General features: G+C 41.6%; 2 protein-coding genes and 1 long non-coding RNA gene across 3 annotated transcripts; all 3 read right to left on the reverse strand.

The window, feature by feature from the left end:
• Window positions 1-270: 270 nt before the first annotated feature.
• Window positions 271-1,415, reverse strand: LOC134637822 (uncharacterized). The gene is made up of 4 exons (XR_010095181.1): window positions 1,296-1,415; window positions 691-838; window positions 415-537; window positions 271-296 (listed from the first exon to the last, which is right to left on the reverse strand). It is a non-coding gene; the product is annotated as an uncharacterized LOC134637822 (long non-coding RNA).
• A 3,419-nt stretch (window positions 1,416-4,834) lies between these two features.
• On the reverse strand, window positions 4,835-6,565 carry LOC134637813 (filamin-A-like). The gene is made up of 3 exons (XM_063488340.1): window positions 6,417-6,565; window positions 6,007-6,210; window positions 4,835-4,887 (listed from the first exon to the last, which is right to left on the reverse strand). The coding sequence occupies exons 1-3, from the start codon at window positions 6,529-6,531 to the stop codon at window positions 4,877-4,879; spliced, it is 330 nt and encodes a 109-aa protein (XP_063344410.1). The 5' UTR covers window positions 6,532-6,565; the 3' UTR covers window positions 4,835-4,876.
• A 3,031-nt stretch (window positions 6,566-9,596) lies between these two features.
• LOC134637809 (filamin-A-like) lies at window positions 9,597-12,386 on the reverse strand. Its single transcript, XM_063488333.1, has 4 exons — window positions 12,238-12,386; window positions 11,828-12,031; window positions 9,781-9,898; window positions 9,597-9,671 (listed from the first exon to the last, which is right to left on the reverse strand). The coding sequence occupies exons 1-3, from the start codon at window positions 12,350-12,352 to the stop codon at window positions 9,876-9,878; spliced, it is 342 nt and encodes a 113-aa protein (XP_063344403.1). The 5' UTR covers window positions 12,353-12,386; the 3' UTR covers window positions 9,597-9,671; window positions 9,781-9,875.
• Window positions 12,387-24,200: the final 11,814 nt, after the last annotated feature.

Below are 24,200 nucleotides of genomic sequence, written 5' to 3' on the forward strand. Positions count from 1 at the left end.
ATTAACTCTCGGTCATGCATCCTCTTTAGATAAAGATAAAAACAGTTCATACCTGGAAGCAGATAGCACAGATGTCATTATACTGCTCCAGCTGTGTATTGCTAGCTGTGGGGAGGCTTTTTGTCTTGTTTACAGCATCTCTCCTGAGCAGGAAGCTCTGCCAGCCCAGCTGGGCTCTGAGCCAGACGTTATAGTACGAGTGGACCAAGATGATGGTGCTTCCCATCACACTCCACTCGCCAAATACAGTCTCTGATACACCATAGCACACCATAGCACACCACGCACACCGCAACCTGGTGAGGTAACAAATCACTGACAGTGAGGCAGAGACAGTGCTGATGCATTACATGACAGTGTCTGTTTACAGTCAGAACTTAGCAAAGAGTTGCTGTACGTGTGTGTGACACATACCAGAAACTCCAGCATCTGTAGGTCCCATTTACACAATATATGACTTCATCCACGTTCTCCACTGGAGCTTTACGAAACTCCTCCACCATGAAGTGAACAACAGATCAACAGAGTGCCAAGCACCTGGCGGTAGAGTGTTTCAGAGTTATTATGGAATTAAAAAACAAGCAAATATACATGTTTAATTATTATTGGGCTGAACTGTTTGGGTAGAGCAAGTTTAAACTATTTAATTGAATGTTTTTGCGATGTCACTGCGATGCGGTTGTGTGTTACCTGGAGAGAGGTGAGGATTGAGGAGGAGATGATGATGAGAAGCCAGAAGTCCATGTGGAAGAACTGGCAGATCATATAAGCCATGTACGCTGGAAAGGTCAGCAGGAAGGGACAGAGAGAAACTGCACGGAAGTGCTTCCACAAACTCCTACGGGACGGGCAGCAAAACCAGCATATGAGAAAGCAGTCAGGTTGATAGCAGGCTTTGCAAACACACTTTCAGTCAGATTACATTTATTGATGTCAAAAAGACTAACTGCCTGTTTAGGAATGAAGAAAGAAGGACAGTACACCCTAGTATTACTTAATTTATGATGTTAGCATGAGTTGTACTGATGACCATAGATAATGAATTCTGTGATAATTAACTAACTGCCCATAGTTATTAATAGTTGTTTATGATCAGTAAAAAATAAAACAAACAGCGGGACACAGAGTTTTCTTAAAAATAAACACATAAAAAAAGTCTTTGGTATATTATCTTAATTGTCTCTAGATGCTCCCAGGGCTAGGACTATAGGATCAGCTATCTCCAGCATGGACTGCAGGATGGAAGCAACAACAATAAAGAAGATGATAGAGAGGAGGAAGGCTCTGTGGATGACCTGCAGCTCAATGAGGCCAGTTTGGACAGCAAGGATTAGCAAGGTGATAGCTTCAGTCATCCCCCTGCACAGAGAGGAAACAAATTAGAGTTGACACACCACACAATTATATGCCTTGGCTTTGCATTCAAGTTGGAGATCATATACATGTTTATCCAGACTTGACCTTTGGGTATACAATGTCAATTATTTTATCCTATTAGACAGTTGTGTGAAATGCAGACATCCTTAAAGAATAGTTCTAGATATGTGTGTTTCCACACGAAGAGAGGTTGAAACAGACTAAACTAACACACACGTGTGTGTGTGTGTGTGTGTGTGTGTGTGTGTGTGTGTGTGTGTGTGTGTGTGTGTGTGTGTGTGAGTACAAAGCTAAAGCAGGAAAATGAGTGCAACTTTTTGCAGATGACACGTTATGTAAACACGGTGAAACAGCAAAGTCAGAGAAAACAAGCACCACAGCTAGCTCCGCCAGCCTGCTGCCAGTGTGAAATGACACATTTGTGGGCGCTTCCCATGGTGGCGGCATGAAAAGAAGAAAAGGAGAAAGGATGGATGACTTGGTGCTTAGCGGTGTTGTGCTAAAAAATGATCATCTGCCAAAAACCGATCGCTCGTATTTAAACTGCTATAATAACTTGTTGGTCTATAATATGTGAAAACATATATCAAATGTATCCTTCATGGATGAATTCAAGTAATCTTGAGTCACAAACAACATTCCTATAACAACGTACAAGCTGCAATGAGTTTTTGGTAGTGACTTTTATATATGCTTTATTTATCTAGTTCCAAAAATGTGGTTGACGTTAAAAAAGTGTTTTTTAAGAGTAATGTGGGCAAGAGGACAGCAGATGTTGCAAGAAATATAAGAATAGTTGTGTAAAGATATTTTAAGTGGACAAAGAGGATAAGGCGTTTGTAAACCCTGTTCAAGGAAGTCTATCCAGCAAGATATGTAAAGATATTGGAGATAAAAAAAAAAAACACACACACACAGAGAAACATAGGAAATAATGTTTTGTCAGGCAATGACTTGTTGGCACAAGAAGAGTGGTCCTTGGTAGCCATGACAACAAGGAGGTCCCATAAAAGGGGCTGGGCTGTTTGTTGCTGGCAGGTAAAAGAAAAAAAACAAACCACACACACAAAAAAAATAAGTCAGGGGAGGCCCAGGCTGAACAAGGTTCATCCCTTGGAATTTTCACTCCAAGATCACCTGCCTGGACCTCCCCCTAGCAGATGAACATAGAGAGCCAGGTGAGCCGAGGGCTCGAACCCGGACGTTACTAACCTGCTAGCCGGCCACATGTGGCCACATGACGGGCGAACAGAATGGGGAAAATTCTTATATTAAAAGAGCTCAACGTGCTCATCGCGCAACCAGCCTTTCGAAATTAGCTGGAGACCACTCATTTTTGCACTCAAATACTCACAAGACTACAGCGGTCCTTAATAAAGACTTACCTTAAACAGGCTTCTTGCAGTCTGATGGGTTGTCTGGAGCTCAGGTAGACAGGCTTCACAAACCACATCTAGGTCTGCTTCAGCTGAGCAAACCATACACAGGACATTTTAACTATATTTTATTCATATAACAATTGTAATACTTTTACCTTTTATCCAGAAATTACAACAGAAATCAACTTGTAAAAGAAAATAAAAAAGAATAAAATGCAACAAAGCCAAGTTAATTTCACTGATTAAACACAGCAGCAGAATACAGTTTGAGCTCGGTGCCGAGTCTTCGGGTGGATCACTCCCTGCAAATATGTTAGTCATAGAACTCCAGGAGCATACAGGTGGATGCTGGGGTGGTGGATGGGCTTAAAAGAAAGTGGGGCACGTTACATGTCCAGCTCCAGGTTTCACTCCATACACGGTTACTGTTGTGAGTGCTTCTTTTCTGATTATGTCCAGTGCATGCACATAATGACACTTTTATATCCAAAAGAAGAAACCCTTTAAAAATATGATCCTGGTTCCCTGGGGTGGAGAAAAGCAAACTGCCCCGACTCGGCAGCAGCAGGGAGGCCCCACATTCCTTTATACTCCTTTTCGACTATGTAAACTGCATAATATACAAAAATATTTGTGGCAACTCGATGTGCTTTGTCCACTTTTATTATCGCATTGCTCTGTTAACCAACAAGAATACCTTAGTTCACTGTATGTTTGACTATAATTTACAAAAAACTAAAACATGATTTCTCATCGTTTCTACAATAAGTGTCATCTGAGCCCACAAACTCAACAGGACAGTGCTTACTCAAGTCATGGCTCAAGTGACTTAAAGGGCCGTTTTCAAAGAAAACTAAAAGTGTATGAGCAACCAAGGAAGTCCTACCTGGCCACTGGACAACATTCAGTGACAGTGCACTTGCTGGCATCTCCGGTGGGCAGGGCCCTGATTCAGTAGGGTCAATAAGGGATCTCGTCTCCTCCGTACTTAATGAGAGTGGTGTATCTGTCAGTCATGGCTGGCACATAAGACACCAGGTAGGTCCCATCATGGCTGTCACAGATATTTGCTTCTTGGGCTTCCCCTCTGGGTCCTTCAGGAGAAAACAAAAACTGTTACCTAAATATCAATGCTTTGAATACATTATTGTGTGGTCCATGTTCATGCACTCACAGTGATCTGCACTGCCAGCAGTCCCTCACCTGCATCTTTGGCATCAATGGTGACCTTCACTGGCAGAGAGGTGGGCACTCCAGTGGTGTTAAGGCCGGATCCACTTGCACGCACCTTGCTGGTATCATGGGTGGGCAGCACCTTCACCTTGTAAGGGCGGACCAAAGGGGAGAGAAGAACAACAGTCTCACAAATGAAAGGAGCCTCATTTACAGAACTGGGTCAACCAAACAAAGAGTTTTCCATTTTTAAAGCTGGCCAGAGTGGAACACTGTAACATGTAACACCTAGAAGGTTCAGATGGCTGCAGTACTTTGCTAATTTGGATCAAAGGTTTGGGGGGAAAAATGTAATTAAATCAAGTGATTGTAATGCTGTTACTTCCGTTGTGTAGTTAACCATCTATCATTTTAGATGTTTCATTAGCAGCCTGATGAAATTAGCTGTGTCGTTAGCCGACTTCAGCCATCCAAACAAATGACCATCTCAAGTGAATTATGCAGATCACTAGCACAGTACACAGATTACCACTTCTTATTCCACTTCTTATTCTTATTCCAGCCTCACGGTTTCTGATGAGACTGCCGTCAGCATGGTGTTCAGCTGGGTATCTCCCGATGCTCATGTCCTCCAGTATCGTGTGTCCTACACAGCATTGACTGGAGCTGATAGCCAGGGTCACACTGTGAGTGGGTTCTAGTCTTTACATCTTCAACTATTCTGGCCTTCAGCCGGCTGTCATGTGTGAGAATTCCAGAAATCCCATAAGTCCCAAAACTTTAAATGAGTTCTGACTGTGTTGGGATGATAGTGTGGTTTGTTGTCTGCAGGTGCTGGTCCCTGGTGGAGAGAAGCAGGTGATGCTGGAGTCATTGCAGCCAGATACACGTTACAGCATGTTGGTCACCGCTGAGTACCACAACAGAGAAGGAGGCAGCAGTTCAGCTCAGGGCAAAACTGGTGAGTCAAACAAGGGAAAGATGCCAAGACAGCTCAAGTGCAACTTCCAGTTAAGACCGACCGGCTTACATGCAAAAAGTGCAAACGTCCCTTAACTTTACCCTTACAGGAGGATATGCATACTTGAAGGTCTCCTCATATAGAAACATCAAGGTTTGTGGGCAGTCTTGTTTCTACAGCACTACACGTACAGTCATTTTGGTCCAGAGACACAGATTCCTTTCTCTGCATAATGATGGGCTCTCTGAACAATGAGACAGCAGCTAGTACCGGTACAATGACAGTACTGCTCTTGATACTTGGTTGGAAGTTCAAAAATTACTGGGTGCACTGTGTCTACGGTTATTGTCCATGCTAGTGTGCAAATGACATTCTTTGGCTTTGTGTTTTTTGTTTGTTTTCTGGCTTTTTTCCGTGTCTCTAGACACTTTGCAGGTAAGCAGTGCGAGTGTGGTCAGGTCAGACCACTCCAGTATCTGTGTGTCATGGAGACCAGTATCTGCCGTTGATGGATATGGTATTGTAATCCAGGATGTAAAAGGTATTCTGTAATCACGTCTACAGTGATGTGAAAAGGTCTTTGCCCCCTTCCTGATTTCCTAGTGTTTTGCATATTTATCACACTTATATGTTTCAGATCATCAAACTAATTTTAATATTAGACACAGATAACACAAGTTAATACAAAATGCAGTTTTGAAATGATGATTTCATAGATTAGGGAGAAAGATTATCCAAACCTCCCTGGTCCTGTGTAAAAACAAATTGCCCCTCTTGTTAAATCACAAGTTAACTGTGATTAACCAATGTTGGAAACTTCAGTTCAGTGTTACTAAACACACTCAGGCCTGATTAATTGCAGACTTGTGAATCAGGAAATCAGTTTAATAGAACCTGTCTGACAAAGTGAAACAGGCTAAAAGGCCTCAAAAAGCAACACATCGTGTCACCAGCCATCCTCCTGGTCCTCAGTGTTAATGCCCACTTAACTGGGTCCTTCAATGGAATGGCTCAAGCAGATGAAGCCTAATATAACAAGATGAGACTGAAAAATATTCTATTTTTATGTTTAAAAAGAAAAATATCACACTATCTGTGCTTTCACTGAGCATATACCTGCATCACGAGTGTGAATGATGAACTCTGCAGGCTGAAAAGTCCTGGCCTCGCTCAGCCCCGGTCCACTCACACGCACACGGTTCACATCACCAATCCCTGACTGCTTGATCACAACAGCAATTGGGCTGCTGGGAACATGATGACCGTTCTTCTTGATGTTAACAAGGTGCTCACCAATCTCCTTGGGAACAAACGAGATTCCTAAGACAGACAAACAAAACAGATGTTAACAAACGCTTATTCTTGTGTGTGCATGCAGCCCGTTTCAGCTGCTCCTGCTTCTTTCTCCATGCTTTAACTTTGATTATTTTCTCCTCTCTGTCTTTTACTCAGGGGTTAATAAAGCATTTGGATTCTGATGAGTCTCATTGTTTAGCAAACTTCTCACTTATCAGACGGACACTCACCAATGTGAGCGTTACGCAGCATCTTCAGCAGGCAGGGCTCCTCTGGGCCTGAGGGTGTTGTAAGAGAGACTGTCAGCTGGCTGAGGTCAAGCTCTCCTATGTCCAGTGGAACCATCACAGTGTGCTTCACAGGCTTACGTGGGGTGTAGGTGCCGGTGTATGTGCTGTTGCTATTATCCTTAACCTGGACATCCACAGAATTGCACGGAAGTGCTTCCACAAACTCCTACGGGACGGGCAGCAAAACCAGCATATGAGAAAGCAGTCAGGTTGATAGCAGGCTTTGCAAACACACTTTCAGTCAGATTACATTTATTGATGTCAAAAAGACTAACTGCCTGTTTAGGAATGAAGAAAGAAGGACAGTACACCCTAGTATTACTTAATTTATGATGTTAGCATGAGTTGTACTGATGACCATAGATAATGAATTCTGTGATAATTAACTAACTGCCCATAGTTATTAATAGTTGTTTATGATCAGTAAAAAATAAAACAAACAGCGGGACACAGAGTTTTCTTAAAAATAAACACATAAAAAAAGTCTTTGGTATATTATCTTAATTGTCTCTAGATGCTCCCAGGGCTAGGACTATAGGATCAGCTATCTCCAGCATGGACTGCAGGATGGAAGCAACAACAATAAAGAAGATGATAGAGAGGAGGAAGGCTCTGTGGATGACCTGCAGCTCAATGAGGCCAGTTTGGACAGCAAGGATTAGCAAGGTGATAGCTTCAGTCATCCCCCTGCACAGAGAGGAAACAAATTAGAGTTGACACACCACACAATTATATGCCTTGGCTTTGCATTCAAGTTGGAGATCATATACATGTTTATCCAGACTTGACCTTTGGGTATACAATGTCAATTATTTTATCCTATTAGACAGTTGTGTGAAATGCAGACATCCTTAAAGAATAGTTCTAGATATGTGTGTTTCCACACGAAGAGAGGTTGAAACAGACTAAACTAACACACACGTGTGTGTGTGTGTGTGTGTGTGTGTGTGTGTGTGTGTGTGTGTGTGTGTGTGTGTGTGTGTGTGTGTGTGTGTGTGTGTGTGAGTACAAAGCTAAAGCAGGAAAATGAGTGCAACTTTTTGCAGATGACACGTTATGTAAACACGGTGAAACAGCAAAGTCAGAGAAAACAAGCACCACAGCTAGCTCCGCCAGCCTGCTGCCAGTGTGAAATGACACATTTGTGGGCGCTTCCCATGGTGGCGGCATGAAAAGAAGAAAAGGAGAAAGGATGGATGACTTGGTGCTTAGCGGTGTTGTGCTAAAAAATGATCATCTGCCAAAAACCGATCGCTCGTATTTAAACTGCTATAATAACTTGTTGGTCTATAATATGTGAAAACATATATCAAATGTATCCTTCATGGATGAATTCAAGTAATCTTGAGTCACAAACAACATTCCTATAACAACGTACAAGCTGCAATGAGTTTTTGGTAGTGACTTTTATATATGCTTTATTTATCTAGTTCCAAAAATGTGGTTGACGTTAAAAAAGTGTTTTTTAAGAGTAATGTGGGCAAGAGGACAGCAGATGTTGCAAGAAATATAAGAATAGTTGTGTAAAGATATTTTAAGTGGACAAAGAGGATAAGGCGTTTGTAAACCCTGTTCAAGGAAGTCTATCCAGCAAGATATGTAAAGATATTGGAGATAAAAAAAAAAAACACACACACAGAGAAACATAGGAAATAATGTTTTGTCAGGCAATGACTTGTTGGCACAAGAAGAGTGGTCCTTGGTAGCCATGACAACAAGGAGGTCCCATAAAAGGGGCTGGGCTGTTTGTTGCTGGCAGGTAAAAGAAAAAAAACAAACCACACACACAAAAAAACATAAGTCAGGGGAGGCCCAGGCTGAACAAGGTTCATCCCTTGGAATTTTCACTCCAAGATCACCTGCCTGGACCTCCCCCTAGCAGATGAACATAGAGAGCCAGGTGAGCCGAGGGCTCGAACCCGGACGTTACTAACCTGCTAGCCGGCCACATGTGGCCACATGACGGGCGAACAGAATGGGGAAAATTCTTATATTAAAAGAGCTCAACGTGCTCATCGCGCAACCAGCCTTTCGAAATTAGCTGGAGACCACTCATTTTTGCACTCAAATACTCACAAGACTACAGCGGTCCTTAATAAAGACTTACCTTAAACAGGCTTCTTGCAGTCTGATGGGTTGTCTGGAGCTCAGGTAGACAGGCTTCACAAACCACATCTAGGTCTGCTTCAGCTGAGCAAACCATACACAGGACATTTTAACTATATTTTATTCATATAACAATTGTAATACTTTTACCTTTTATCCAGAAATTACAACAGAAATCAACTTGTAAAAGAAAATAAAAAAGAATAAAATGCAACAAAGCCAAGTTAATTTCACTGATTAAACACAGCAGCAGAATACAGTTTGAGCTCGGTGCCGAGTCTTCGGGTGGATCACTCCCTGCAAATATGTTAGTCATAGAACTCCAGGAGCATACAGGTGGATGCTGGGGTGGTGGATGGGCTTAAAAGAAAGTGGGGCACGTTACATGTCCAGCTCCAGGTTTCACTCCATACACGGTTACTGTTGTGAGTGCTTCTTTTCTGATTATGTCCAGTGCATGCACATAATGACACTTTTATATCCAAAAGAAGAAACCCTTTAAAAATATGATCCTGGTTCCCTGGGGTGGAGAAAAGCAAACTGCCCCGACTCGGCAGCAGCAGGGAGGCCCCACATTCCTTTATACTCCTTTTCGACTATGTAAACTGCATAATATACAAAAATATTTGTGGCAACTCGATGTGCTTTGTCCACTTTTATTATCGCATTGCTCTGTTAACCAACAAGAATACCTTAGTTCACTGTATGTTTGACTATAATTTACAAAAAACTAAAACATGATTTCTCATCGTTTCTACAATAAGTGTCATCTGAGCCCACAAACTCAACAGGACAGTGCTTACTCAAGTCATGGCTCAAGTGACTTAAAGGGCCGTTTTCAAAGAAAACTAAAAGTGTATGAGCAACCAAGGAAGTCCTACCTGGCCACTGGACAACATTCAGTGACAGTGCACTTGCTGGCATCTCCGGTGGGCAGGGCCCTGATTCAGTAGGGTCAATAAGGGATCTCGTCTCCTCCGTACTTAATGAGAGTGGTGTATCTGTCAGTCATGGCTGGCACATAAGACACCAGGTAGGTCCCATCATGGCTGTCACAGATATTTGCTTCTTGGGCTTCCCCTCTGGGTCCTTCAGGAGAAAACAAAAACTGTTACCTAAATATCAATGCTTTGAATACATTATTGTGTGGTCCATGTTCATGCACTCACAGTGATCTGCACTGCCAGCAGTCCCTCACCTGCATCTTTGGCATCAATGGTGACCTTCACTGGCAGAGAGGTGGGCACTCCAGTGGTGTTAAGGCTGGATCCACTTGCACGCACCTTGCTGGTATCATGGGTGGGCAGCACCTTCACCTTGTAAGGGCGGACCAAAGGGGAGAGAAGAACAACAGTCTCACAAATGAAAGGAGCCTCATTTACAGAACTGGGTCAACCAAACAAAGAGTTTTCCATTTTTAAAGCTGGCCAGAGTGGAACACTGTAACATGTAACACCTAGAAGGTTCAGATGGCTGCAGTACTTTGCTAATTTGGATCAAAGGTTTGGGGGGAAAAATGTAATTAAATCAAGTGATTGTAATGCTGTTACTTCCGTTGTGTAGTTAACCATCTATCATTTTAGATGTTTCATTAGCAGCCTGATGAAATTAGCTGTGTCGTTAGCCGACTTCAGCCATCCAAACAAATGACCATCTCAAGTGAATTATGCAGATCACTAGCACAGTACACAGATTACCACTTCTTATTCCACTTCTTATTCTTATTCCAGCCTCACGGTTTCTGATGAGACTGCCGTCAGCATGGTGTTCAGCTGGGTATCTCCCGATGCTCATGTCCTCCAGTATCGTGTGTCCTACACAGCATTGACTGGAGCTGATAGCCAGGGTCACACTGTGAGTGGGTTCTAGTCTTTACATCTTCAACTATTCTGGCCTTCAGCCGGCTGTCATGTGTGAGAATTCCAGAAATCCCATAAGTCCCAAAACTTTAAATGAGTTCTGACTGTGTTGGGATGATAGTGTGGTTTGTTGTCTGCAGGTGCTGGTCCCTGGTGGAGAGAAGCAGGTGATGCTGGAGTCATTGCAGCCAGATACACGTTACAGCATGTTGGTCACCGCTGAGTACTACAACAGAGAAGGAGGCAGCAGTTCAGCTCAGGGCAAAACTGGTGAGTCAAACAAGGGAAAGATGCCAAGACAGCTCAAGTGCAACTTCCAGTTAAGACCGACCGGCTTACATGCAAAAAGTGCAAACGTCCCTTAACTTTACCCTTACAGGAGGATATGCATACTTGAAGGTCTCCTCATATAGAAACATCAAGGTTTGTGGGCAGTCTTGTTTCTACAGCACTACACGTACAGTCATTTTGGTCCAGAGACACAGATTCCTTTCTCTGCATAATGATGGGCTCTCTGAACAATGAGACAGCAGCTAGTACCGGTACAATGACAGTACTGCTCTTGATACTTGGTTGGAAGTTCAAAAATTACTGGGTGCACTGTGTCTACGGTTATTGTCCATGCTAGTGTGCAAATGACATTCTTTGGCTTTGTGTTTTTTGTTTGTTTTCTGGCTTTTTTCCGTGTCTCTAGACACTTTGCAGGTAAGCAGTGCGAGTGTGGTCAGGTCAGACCACTCCAGTATCTGTGTGTCATGGAGACCAGTATCTGCCGTTGATGGATATGGTATTGTAATCCAGGATGTAAAAGGTATTCTGTAATCACGTCTACAGTGATGTGAAAAGGTCTTTGCCCCCTTCCTGATTTCCTAGTGTTTTGCATATTTATCACACTTATATGTTTCAGATCATCAAACTAATTTTAATATTAGACACAGATAACACAAGTTAATACAAAATGCAGTTTTGAAATGATGATTTCATAGATTAGGGAGAAAGATTATCCAAACCTCCCTGGTCCTGTGTAAAAACAAATTGCCCCTCTTGTTAAATCACAAGTTAACTGTGATTAACCAATGTTGGAAACTTCAGTTCAGTGTTACTAAACACACTCAGGCCTGATTAATTGCAGACTTGTGAATCAGGAAATCAGTTTAATAGAACCTGTCTGACAAAGTGAAACAGGCTAAAAGGCCTCAAAAAGCAACACATCGTGTCACCAGCCATCCTCCTGGTCCTCAGTGTTAATGCCCACTTAACTGGGTCCTTCAATGGAATGGCTCAAGCAGATGAAGCCTAATATAACAAGATGAGACTGAAAAATATTCTATTTTTATGTTTAAAAAGAAAAATATCACACTATCTATGCTTTCACTGAGCATATACCTGCATCACGAGTGTGAATGATGAACTCTGCAGGCTGAAAAGTCCTGGCCTCGCTCAGCCCCGGTCCACTCACACGCACACGGTTCACATCACCAATCCCTGACTGCTTGATCACAACAGCAATTGGGCTGCTGGGAACATGATGACCGTTCTTCTTGATGTTAACAAGGTGCTCACCAATCTCCTTGGGAACAAACGAGATTCCTAAGACAGACAAACAAAACAGATGTTAACAAACGCTTATTCTTGTGTGTGCATGCAGCCCGTTTCAGCTGCTCCTGCTTCTTTCTCCATGCTTTAACTTTGATTATTTTCTCCTCTCTGTCTTTTACTCAGGGGTTAATAAAGCATTTGGATTCTGATGAGTCTCATTGTTTAGCAAACTTCTCACTTATCAGACGGACACTCACCAATGTGAGCGTTACGCAGCATCTTCAGCAGGCAGGGCTCCTCTGGGCCTGAGGGTGTTGTAAGAGAGACTGTCAGCTGGCTGAGGTCAAGCTCTCCTATGTCCAGTGGAACCATCACAGTGTGCTTCACAGGCTTACGTGGGGTGTAGGTGCCGGTGTATGTGCTGTTGCTATTATCCTTAACCTGGACATCCACAGAATTGCCTTCACCATCCTGTGCAGAAGACAAGGGATTAGTTCTATCAGATTTAACACACCGTATTTTTCGGACCATAAGGCGCACCAGTTTATAAGGCGCACTGTCGATGAACAGGTCTGGTTTCATACATGAGGTGCACTGGATTATAAAACGCAACAGTCAGATAAGTCAAACTTTACTCAACTCTTTCTTCTTGCTTCCTCCACTTCTGTACCATTGATTCATTAATGTTGAAATCTCTCGCAGCTGCTCTATTCTCACGTTCTACTGCGTGACTGACAGCCTTGAGTTTGAAATCCGCTTCGTAAGCATGTCTCTTAACAGGTGCCATTTTGGGGTCCTTATCCACACACAATACAGTAATATTATGTTGAAGCACAGTACGTGTTACTCTGCGAGGCTCCTGACTACGTAGCCGTAATGCTCCTACAATCCATCAAGCGGTGCGACTTCGTAGCTTACCAAATTCATACTAAAACATTTTTTGACAGATTTTTGAGCGCTGTGTAGCACATAAAATCGGTTCAAGGTCAGTAAGCACAACCAGAATTCATACATAAGGCGCACTGTCGATTTTTGAGAAAATTAACGGATTTTAAGTGCGACTCATAGTCCGAAAAATACGGTACATGCAATATATTTAACATATTTGTGGTCATATACAAAGCCAGATATACCTGGGCTATAATTTTCAGAGGAGCTTTTCCTCCTTGCTTGGCATCAACTGTGAATTCAGTGGGTTTTCCAACAGCCAGAACACTGCTCTGAAGGCCTGGACCGTACGCCTTAAACTAGAGAAAACAATTTTAAACAAACAATTAAAAAAGGAACAATTTAAAGATCTACTATAGCCAAAAGAAGACCATTTACAGACTATAGCACTGTGAAATTTTTTTTGCCTCGTTTCTGATTTCGTATCTTATTCCATATTTGTCACACTTACACGTTTCAGATCAATCCATTTATAATATTAGACAAGAATGTCGGGAGGAAGCAAACAGTTTGTGACCGCTGCGCTGCTATGTTAAATCCTGGAAATAAAGAATCTGAAGGACAAGATGAGTAAGGCTGGAGTTATTGGACTGTATCAAGTTTAATAAGTTCATGCATACCAGTGACATCACGTCATCTCCGCCAACGAACACCCCAGTGGCTTCAAGCCTAGGCTTAGCCTCTACAGGAGAGCTTTCAGCCATGAAAAGTGTGTCCATCACAAGCCCACCACCATGATCTCAGGTCTTGAGGCAACAATCATGAAAACTAATCATTCATTGCAGTCTCACCTGGAGCTCGCGCTTCTAGTTCATGCCATCATGACCAAAGATTCTTCAATTAATAGTTTAAAGATGTCCATGAATGCACTGCTAACTGCTCTTCAACCTTATAAAAATCAACATGCATTTTGAATAAGAAACCAAAGGCCTCACTGTGCTTAGTGATTTATATGTCTAAAAAACAGGTTCAGTTTGTAACTGAGAGAGCGGCTCGGTGGCGCTGAATTATATTTCCAATAGAAACACAATTTCATATGTTGTAGTAACAACACACTGCCACAAGATGGCACCCTAGACCTACTTTACCATGCTGTTCCAGTAAAAAAGAAAAAGTGACAGCCTTGAAAGAGTGACAGAGACACTTTTTATGAACTCATCTGTAATGTGTCACCTTTTCTGTAGAATGAAGTGCTTCCCTTCTTTTAAAGTAAATACAGGCTTACAAAGATCCTCTAAACATGTTTCTGAAATAATCCTAAACACAATCATTAAATCAAAACTGCAAGAAACAATTTAATTAATCACTGTTCTTAACTTAATTCCTTAACTTATTACAAAAATAAACAAAAACTCTTCTGCTGTCTCACCTCTGTCAGATTTCATGCTGTTGCAAGAACAGGTGGAGGTGCAGGTGGAACTTTGACTTCACTGTGGTTTATATGTGCAGGCAGGAGTGTGACATCTCAGAACAGCAGAGGATTGTGGAGCACGGTGACTCCTGCTGCGACGCCCCCGTCTGAGTGTCCTGAGCTCTTGGTCCTCAGCAGATGGCCCACACACTCATTTATCACCATGTCTTTACCCTGCCTGTAAGGAAACAAAGTAAAGGCAAGGGAACATTAGAAACAGCCACCAACCAATCCCTTTTACTCCACCGCCCAAAAACCAGTGAGAAACACTAGCTAGTATTAACTTGGAATCAAAGTCCAGGCTCCCAGCATAACATACAGTCCAACACAAACTCCACAAACTGTCTTGCTTCAGCTGACTTTCCTTCACCTTCTCTCCAGAGAATCTCTTGTGCTCTTTTCAGCACGAAGCCACACTCCTGCTCACTGATCGTCACCTCTTTTTAACCTAGTCTCAGCAACTTTGTCCCATAGCTTGCACATCCTTTCCACCTCCATCTTTCTTCCCAGCCACCTGATACATACCTTTTCTCCTTTCTTAAAAGCCAGCCTAAGAAATACGATTTTATAATTGCCCGATAAAGTAAACTGCCAATTTCAAAAGTGTTATCATCCAAATTTATGCAGCGTGGCTAAATTAAGAATGAATTACAAACCCTAGCTTCCTTGCTAACATGATTAACAGCTAAATACTGTCATAGTGGAGGTGTAAAATTACTGCTAAAATAGCTCATGTGAACCCTGATACTGACCTATGTATTTATCAAAACAAATGATCTGATATTACAAAGAAAACTAATGATTGTTTTTTACAGTATTAGCCCAGAGTGATGTAAGGCAGGGTGGTTAGTCAGCCATAACTTGCTAACAACTTGTATCTGGTAGCTTTTTCACATCTTAATCAATGTTGTTGTCAAGTGTGTCTCGTATACACTATTATCTCAGTCACAGTACAGCATGCATGAATCACAGTAGATACACAGTAATGCAAAACAGCAGGCAGTCATGTATGTGTCGTCACTGTTTTGACTGAGGCTAGCTCATACATGGAATGCAAGCAAATGCTGCATGTGTGTGCAGATCCATGCACTGCTTAAGCTTCCCTAGTTTAACAAATGGTGAGCAATAAACAGAAGTTTCAGCATTTGCTGCATTCTCAACATTTTTAAAGATGCTTCTGTCCTCCCGCTGTACCTCCTCCTTCTCGCTGAGGCTTCAAGGCAAACTGCTGCTGCCAAGGCCATTGATACTGTTTTGTCCCTCTCTGGACCCTGTAGACGAGCGCAACCACAGAGAAATAAATGAGAGGAATAAAATGTGAATGATATTGCTTACACTGAACATCAACACCCAGGTGAGGATTATCTAATGCCAAATTTTCCAAACAATGAAAAACTCGTGTCCTTTTTCTCACCATGTCTAGAGTGTAGAGGTCAGCGAATGTCGCTCGGATCTGCTGCACAGCTTGAGGCTGGTCTGGGAAGAATCTGTCCAGGACTCCAGGTCTGGCGAGCACTTCCTGAACCTTCTTGGTACCAGCCAGGTGAGCCCTGATATCTGGACACTTCACAGCTCGAGAGCGCTCCATCAGAAGACGAGCATCCCAGCTCTGCAATTGAAAACAGACAATGAATTCTCTGCTTGTCTTTTTATCATTAGATGTTAGTGTGCCTGGGTCCTCGACCCAGTGTTTTGTGTTTTTGGTTCTTTGATTTTGTTATTTCATTATATTCTAGCTTTGCTTTATGGGTTATAAGATTATTCTTAGTTTAGGTTCTCTGGGTGGGTTTGTTAGAGTTTTAGTTTTCTGGTTTTCTGTCTGTGATCCATAGTTGCTGTCTCCCCTGTCTGCTGTATCCCCGTGTCCAGTCAGTGTCTGTGTCTGCCCTGGTCCCACGTCTCTCTTCCCTCTGTTGTAGTGCCTGCCTGTGAGTCTGTGTGTGTAAGTTCAGTCTGTGTTATGTTTCCTGTTTTACTTTGAAGGTCCATGTCTTATGTTACTTTATCTGGTTTTGCTTCCCCTGTTTCGTTAGGCCTGATTTGCCCCAGCTGTGTTTCCCTCCTGTTACTCATTCCCTGATTGCTCCCTCTGTGTATATGAGCCCTGTGCTTTCATCTGTCTGTGTTGCGATCTACCCTCGTTCATGCTGTGTGTTCTGTCTGCGTAAGTTTATTTGCAAGTTTGTTTCCGTTTGAGTTTAGCAATAAATCTGAGTTTGAGTTACTTTCTGCTTCCAAGTGTCTGCACATTGGATCCTCCTACTACCACTCCTGCCTGCACACAGCCTTCACATGACAGAAGATGTATTTCTGTATTAAAAGGTTCAGTTCATTGGGACACTTTGCTAGAAGAATTTTTCCAGCATAAAATAGCCTCTACGATTTCACTAATGTTTAGAATCTTATTTCACTGCTGCTAATAACGTTTTACACGCTGTCACAGGTTTTTTAGCTTCGTTCGTACAAACTTTCTGCTGGTTGAGATTCCTGACAAAACAGCCAGCACACCGACCAGCAGAGCGTCACAATAGTTGGTTTATATTACGCTGAGATTTGACAGAGACAGAAGAATGAAGGAGAACAACAGAGTCACGCTATCAAGGAGAACCTGGACAGTAGATTCAGCAGTTTGGCTTGAAACTTGCAAACTGTTTTAACTTGTTATGTCCGATTAACTTTTCCTTCCAGGGTGCTTGCCAGTTTTCTTTCACTTGTTTCCTGTTCCTGCCAGCAGAATGCACACACAGCTGCAGTAACTGCACACAATGTTGCGGAGAACATGAAACAGCAACAAACATGTGTTGGTCTCTAATCACCCATTCAGACTGACACAGCGACAGGTCTGTTGTCACTTATATCAGCCAATCAGGGCTAGACTTGGTGTTGCTAAGCAGGGAAAGAAATAAACTCAATGATAATGACGTTCCAGTTTCTCATGAATACGAATCACTTTAAGCAAGTCTGCAGGTTTCATTTGAGTGTTTTTAACTAAACTCTTTGATGTAATCATTCTGAGTGCAAATCAAAAGTTGGACCTGTTCAGAAGTGTAGTTGTCAGGCATGTAACCGTTCCTGAAATACACCACGGCGACCTGTTTGCTGTCCCTGAAGTGAAAGTGACACAAAAGACACATTAATCCATGTCGACACACAGCGACCTCCACTTCCTTGAAGTCTCTCGTGCTGCTGTCCACTGGGAATCCCCATGGTGCCTCTTCCCCGTGTCTATGACATGTAACACAATTAATAAAATAGCAAGGAATTATAAAATTTTTCATTTACTCTAATTTAACACTAATCATTTTGCAGAAGACAGACATTTGTTTACTATAGTAAAAAACTATTATGTCAAATTAACCAAAAAGAGAAAAACGAAATCAACTAAACTTGCATTTGTCACTGTCTTCTGTAAAGTGTCAACAAATGCAGACACTTGGCTGTCTTCAACCATGGAAGGTTTTTATAAATAAATGCATAAAAACACAAAAACAAAGAACATCAACAATGAGCACCTTTCGTTTTGCTGAAAGTGATATAGCTTTCTGTTCCCATCAACTGATGGTAACATTTCAGGTGTGCATGCTGGGCAGCTGAAGCTGACATCACAGCACAGCTGCTCTTCCTCATCAAGAAAGCTGTGCTGCACTGCATCACTACTGGCATAAAGACTGTATGTACAGAAATATAACAGAGGAATAAATATTTGCATCTGCTTATTGAAAAACAATATCAAAGAAATACTTCACTCACCCTAACCTAAATAGCAGGTTGCTGTTTACTATTAATGTTGATTAAAATCACTATTTTTCCTGCTGACACTGTGAAGTTTACGTCCCCACAGGAGCAGTTTCGAAGCTTCACTGTTGGCAGAATGCGAGCTACCAAAAGAGAGAAAACCACTTAAATAGATTATTTCTAACTGGCTGTAGAAACATATGAAAACCAAAACTGAGTATCTCATGAGGAAATACCTTGTATATTAGTGCAATTTTGACCGTCCACTCTAATAATACATGTGGTTGGAGGAATGGCTTTAAAAAACATCAATAACACTTTCTCTGTTGTGGAGTGGCTGATGTTTGTGATGTAGAACATCACAGAACCATTCCTCTGGAAGACACTCTCTGCACATAGACAGGACTTTCTTTTAACAAATTAAGCAAATTTGAATAACTGAAAGTAGTACGCACTCAGATCCAGCCACTCTCGACAAAGGTAGCAGCTTCTATTTTGATATTATAGCTCAGGGTGGCTCAGTGTACTTCACTATGAGCTGACAGTTAAAAGGACATTTGTCAAATTCATGTGGTTTTATAATTATTAAAGTTCTCACACGCTCAAAGACATAAATGTCAGCCAACAAGGCATCGCTCATCAAGCTTAGCTTGATGTGGCAACACAGAGGATGACCAACAGTTTCTGTGTCAGTGAGACATTTCAGCTGGTATGGCCGTGCTTCATTCCAGCGCTCAGCAGCTTTCTGCTGCCAAAAGGACCGTGACACTGCCCTACTTCTTTGAGCCTCAGGAGAAGGACATCAATCCAAAATCGCAGACAGCCTTTTCATATTCTTTTCTCCAAAGAATGCAAATAGAGTATTTGCAAGTATTGCAAATATGAAGTAATTAACAAATTTCCCACGTATGGGACTAATAAAGGTTATCTTATGTTATCTTAATCACCTTTGTTTCTGATTATGTCACTTTTACTCATCGTGTCCCATCAGCTCTCATGGCTGAACTTTGGCTTTGAAGGTCGGGGAGGACAAAAAGCTATTAAGGACCTTTTGATTTGCAATCCAGTTCTTCTCTAAAGTATTAAGGATGAAGCAACAGCGCTCCTCTTTGCTATTCTGAAATCTGTGTTAAACACAGTGTAGAAGGTAAGTAGAAGCTTACCAGTGTTAGGTAAGTTACTTTAAATTAGTAACTTAGTTACATTAATAGTTACTTCTATCAAAAGTAACTCAGTTACTTCAAGTTACTCGTTACTTTCACAGTAACTAGTTACTAGGGAAAGTAACTTTGGATTTACTCAGAATTCTCTGGTTAATGTGTTGCTTCTGTAACTGGATACCCAGCAAGATTGCCAGTCTTCTAGCTTGCTTACTTGCCACAAGGGCATTGTGCCACCTACCAATAGAAAGGAAAAATAATGTGCACATTTCCACGAGAGAAATCCCACGCCTGGACCGTCGTTGACCGCCGCATGATTCTAGCCTGCTTTTTACATCCAACACAAAAACTGCAGTCGTGGTGCTTTCGATTGTACTCAGAACTCGGAAATTATGCCTTCTGAATAGGAAGATGTATTCAACACCAGACTGCAGATGAGCTGCATACAGAGCTGGACTGGGACAAAAAAATCGTCCCGGGCATTTTGACTAGAGACCGGCCCACCATTATAGGAAAAATCATAAAGCCTTTGAATGAAAATAAACACTGTTGTGACAGTGATGTACACTGTTCTGATGGTATATATGTATCAATCTATCAATTCTTTGTTGTAAGACTCAGATAATTCTTTTTTTAAAAGCTAGACATTTTAAATGAGAATAAGAAAGAAAAGTATTTCCTTGTGCCACCCTTTCCCTGTTAATGCCCTACATGGACCCCTGGCAACACTTTGCTAGACCCGCCCCTGCACAGTTACCAGATGTCCGCTACTTAGAAAAGGATCCTGGTGTTATTTGTCTCTCAGAAACAGTTCATAACTTCAACTCATTCATGTCACCTAAAAGGTAAACCTGTTTTTCCATCACCTGTTCAGCTCTGATGATTCAGTAAGGACATCTCCTGGTTTCATCTTCATCTTTCCCTCTCACCAGATAACCAAACCCATATCATGACCAGCAGCTTTTACAGCTGTGGCTCCAGCAAACATCAGCTGATACTAGAAATTAATATTAAATAAATTCTAACAACAGCTGATCAAGCTTAAACGTGCTGCTGTTGTTTAGCGCGACATCCGCTGGTTTCCTCTTTCTGGCGCAAAGTGGGCGATAAATAAACAAGAGAGAAAAGCCGATCAGCTGATCATTGATCAGTTTCATGATTGAAGTAGCAACAGGAGAGGGAGGGGGAGAGAATGAGAGGAGAAGAGGCAGCTGTGCAGCGTAAACACAGAATAACTCCAGCTTTGTGTCTTTTTCATTGTAGCTGAAGTCCGGGACAAACTGTGTTCCTTTTCACCTCAATACCAAACGCATAATATTTTCTCTGAATACCAGAGGATTCTGTTTTAGCTTACACAGCACCATCAGCCATCATGCTAAATTTGCATCTTCAAAACTCAGTGCAGCCAGACTCAAACCTGATTATAAATGTTCAGGAGACACTGTTTAACGTTTAGTGTTAACTTAAATCACTCATCATTTATAGTATTATAGAGTTCGGGGTTATGGGTTAGCACTATCATGTTAGCCGTAACTTTATTAACTAGTAAGGTAATTAGTCATGACAGAAGGTAATACTTCTGTCCTAACATGGTTTTAATATGTTTGACTAGAAAATAAGCTAACATTTACAGCATGACTTTAAGCTAGCACCATAAAGAGGGTAAAAGACATTGTAATATGTAGAAATGCAGGTGAAAAGTGTTATATTAGCAGTGGTTGTGCTACTCCACACAGCCACTTGAACATTACTGACACTTGCTGACAGTCCATTTCTTACCTGTAAACAGCGGCTCCAGTGTGATAAAAGCTTGTGCAGAAAGTATCAGGTGAAGATTGGCCCTTCCCACTGTATGGACTGATAAGATGTGAAACGGACATATATAGGGTACCTTAAAGGCCGAGTTAAAACTAAGTGTTTCCCTGAGCTTCAAATATAAATAAATATATGTTTAAAAAAAAGAGAGAGAGCGAAAAAGGAGGCAGCCCGGAGCTTCGTTTTTCGCTCGGCCCACCCCGCTATAGCAGACAGACTGTCAGAGACTCGAACTTGGGTCGTTAAACTCTGGAGTCTGAATGCTGGCCTCTTAACGCCGTGTACCACACAGCTGGCCAATAATAGGCTGAAAAAAAAGGACATTTATCTTTAATTTTTTTCTTTTTCTTAACTATATATAAAGCTTCTTGTGCAATATTGTTCCACACAAATTACAAGTCAATGCCTACGTATTTTTTTGATTGGCTTTCACAAAATGGGACCCAAGCAGTTTAATGACCCAAGTTTGAGTCTCTGACGTCTGTCTGCCAGTAGAATGCAGCCACTTCTGTTATATTTAAAGTGCATCCCTGCCGCCTGCCATTGTCACTAGCTGCTCACAAGGCCTTACCCAGTCAGCTCATCCAAGCACAACCCTGGCAATGTGTGTCTGCTTCAAACAGTGTTGCCAACTTCTCACTAAGGAAAATCGCTATTGACTTTCCGTAAAGTCATTACAAGTGGCTAAATGACGTCAACGACTAATTTGCAGAATTCATCATGTTTATGGAAGCTGTAGGAGAGAGAAATAACATCGTGGAAGTGACATGAAGTGAGTAAACACCCTTAGATGATTCGATTTAGTTGCAGGGTGTGCAACAAACCCTTTTGCTTGCGCTCAGTGGGATTTGTGGGATGTCTTTCGTTGTCATGGCTACCAAGCTTGGATCAAGCTGGCCATGAATGGTTATGAATGGGTTCAATTTATCCTTTCTCCATTGTCCAATGTCATTTCTATAGCAGGTTTAAAGGCAACTCAGCTGACCAAATGGCTTTACAAGTTAGCTCATGCACACATATAAAATTGAATCAAATGAAATTTGTTTTATTAGCTTTAATCTTTTAACTTTATGCACACTGCATCATCATCATTGCATCAAACAAAAATGAAATCTTTTATGTGGCAATGCCAGCTTTTTGTACTTTAGAAAAAAACAAACAAACAATCAACAGCTGTAACCATATTTATACAATTTTTATGTATTTTTTTAGTGGCTCCTTGGTGGAGGAGACAGCCACCCTCAGGGCTTTTTGTCGAGGATTTGGCATCACACAGACAGACACCAGTGAAAATAAAGCAGGATGTGCAGTGATCACAGAACATCTTAGTGTTATTATTATATCACTCTTTCTCTCAAGTTGCTGAGGTCAAAACATTGAAACAAGTGAGTGATATTGCTTAAGACCACTCACTATTTACAGTAATTCTGAATAAACACGCGGGGTGATCCATGATTTGGGCACATTATGGAAAGAATGTTTTTCCTGATGTGAGAGAAATCCATTGCACATGACAAAATAGTGGCTGCAGTGCTGGATGCCTTATTACTCCTGTGACCTACAGTTGTTTGTAAATGTGAAGTTTCTATTAAGTCAAAGATTCTGTTTTCTAGGCAATTACAGAGCAGATGTGGTGTCGAAACCAGGAGTTAAGCAGACCTAACATGAAAAGCACACTAATTTCATTTGCTAGCACAGGTTTACACGCCCGGAGCGAAGCTACTTCACAGGAGAAGCCCTGATATTGTCCAAGAGACAGTAACCTAACCTTTTTCTTTTCCTCATTCTCCTAATTCTGTTAAATTGCCACATGGAAAGGGCCATGTGTCAAAAGGAGGGATTCCAGGTTTACTATTTGTTGATTTTTCTACAATTTTCAATGATTTTTCGGTGTTCTGTAAATGGTAAATGGCCTGCATTTGTATAGCGCTTTACTTAGTTCCTAAGGACCCCAAATCGCTTTACACTACATTCAGTCATTCACACACACATTTACACACTGGTGATGGCAAGCTCTGCCATCTGAGCTACAGCCGTTTGTGTGAAGAGTTCAGAGCCACAGTAACAACCCAAAAGGTTGAGAAAGATGCCTGTGTTAGACCCTGAGGAAGACAACAAGGGTGTACGATGTGCTCCGCCCCTTTCATCCTACAGTTGCGTTGGAATGAGAAAGTGAGGCGTGAAAAATGCTCTCCTCCAACAAGGGCGTGCCAAGCTCCAACTTAGTGAGGTGCAGAGCGAGGCTCTGTGTCACTGAAGAGGGATCAGGGTTAGTGTTAGGGTTAGACACAAGACAAGGTTGGAACGTGGACAGAAGAGGATTTGCAGCTGTGTGGAAACACGTGGCAACTTGTGGTGTTACCTTAGACTGACTTTATGACTGATATCAGTGAGATGTTCTTTGTATTCATCCACAGGTTTAGTTGTATTCACTGTCCCTGATGACAAACATCTGGACATGGCAAAATAGAATTGCACAAGGAGTGTGTGTGTGATGTTTGGTGATGTGTCTTCATCCCTAACAATACTGATGATAATGATTCTTTTACAGAAACAGTCACTAAATGGGAAACATTGGATGATGGATTTTATTATGAGGTTTGATAAAAATGTTTCACACTGAATGACTTACTTATCAAGAGCTTGTGATGAATGAACAAATTCATTTAAGTAAAGTGTTAAAGCAGGTGAAGAACTAATGCTGTTTCACATTTCCACGTGTAATCTGATGTTTTGGGAATTTTTTCCTGAGTATAATTACTAATATTTTGCATACAAATTCTAGTCTCAGATGAAGACGAGAGGACAGTGTGTCAGAATGAACACTAAGTGTAAAATATTCCCTCTAACACTGTAGAATGATGCACATAGTGAACCTCTCTGAGTATGCAATGCTGTTGATGCTGAATGGTGTTGAATTAGAAATTTCCTTTTGGTGATTTTATTTATGATTTGATAAAATAGTCAAAGGTGGGATGTAATAGAAAATTTCTATTATTGTCATTTAAGGTATTTAAGTGCTTATGCATATCCTTAGTTGTGACACTGTAATAGACTGTTCAGTGAAAGTTTCTAAAACTAGATGAACATATTTCAGCCTGAGCAGTTGGAGAAGACAACTCTCTGTACAGGTGCTGATAACGCCAAGGGA

This window comes from Pelmatolapia mariae, linkage group LG10_11 (assembly GCF_036321145.2).
Source record: "Pelmatolapia mariae isolate MD_Pm_ZW linkage group LG10_11, Pm_UMD_F_2, whole genome shotgun sequence".
Taxonomy (NCBI): Eukaryota; Metazoa; Chordata; class Actinopteri; order Cichliformes; family Cichlidae; genus Pelmatolapia; species Pelmatolapia mariae.

What these genes read in the sequence shown, in the direction of transcription:
- LOC134637813 (XM_063488340.1), bottom strand. Translation starts at nt 6,531, where the DNA reads ATGGTTCCACTGGACATAGGAGAGCTTGACCTCAGCCAGCTGACAGTC. An exon ending in GCTGCGTAACGCTCACATTG is followed by an intron (nt 6,211 to 6,416) that starts GTGAGTGTCCGT and finishes TGTCTGTCTTAG; the next exon opens with GAATCTCGTTTGTTCCCAAG.
- LOC134637809 (XM_063488333.1), bottom strand. Translation starts at nt 12,352, where the DNA reads ATGGTTCCACTGGACATAGGAGAGCTTGACCTCAGCCAGCTGACAGTC. An exon ending in GCTGCGTAACGCTCACATTG is followed by an intron (nt 12,032 to 12,237) that starts GTGAGTGTCCGT and finishes TGTCTGTCTTAG; the next exon opens with GAATCTCGTTTGTTCCCAAG. An exon ending in CATTCACACTCGTGATGCAG is followed by an intron (nt 9,899 to 11,827) that starts GTATATGCTCAG and finishes CGCCCTTACAAG; the next exon opens with GTGAAGGTGCTGCCCACCCA.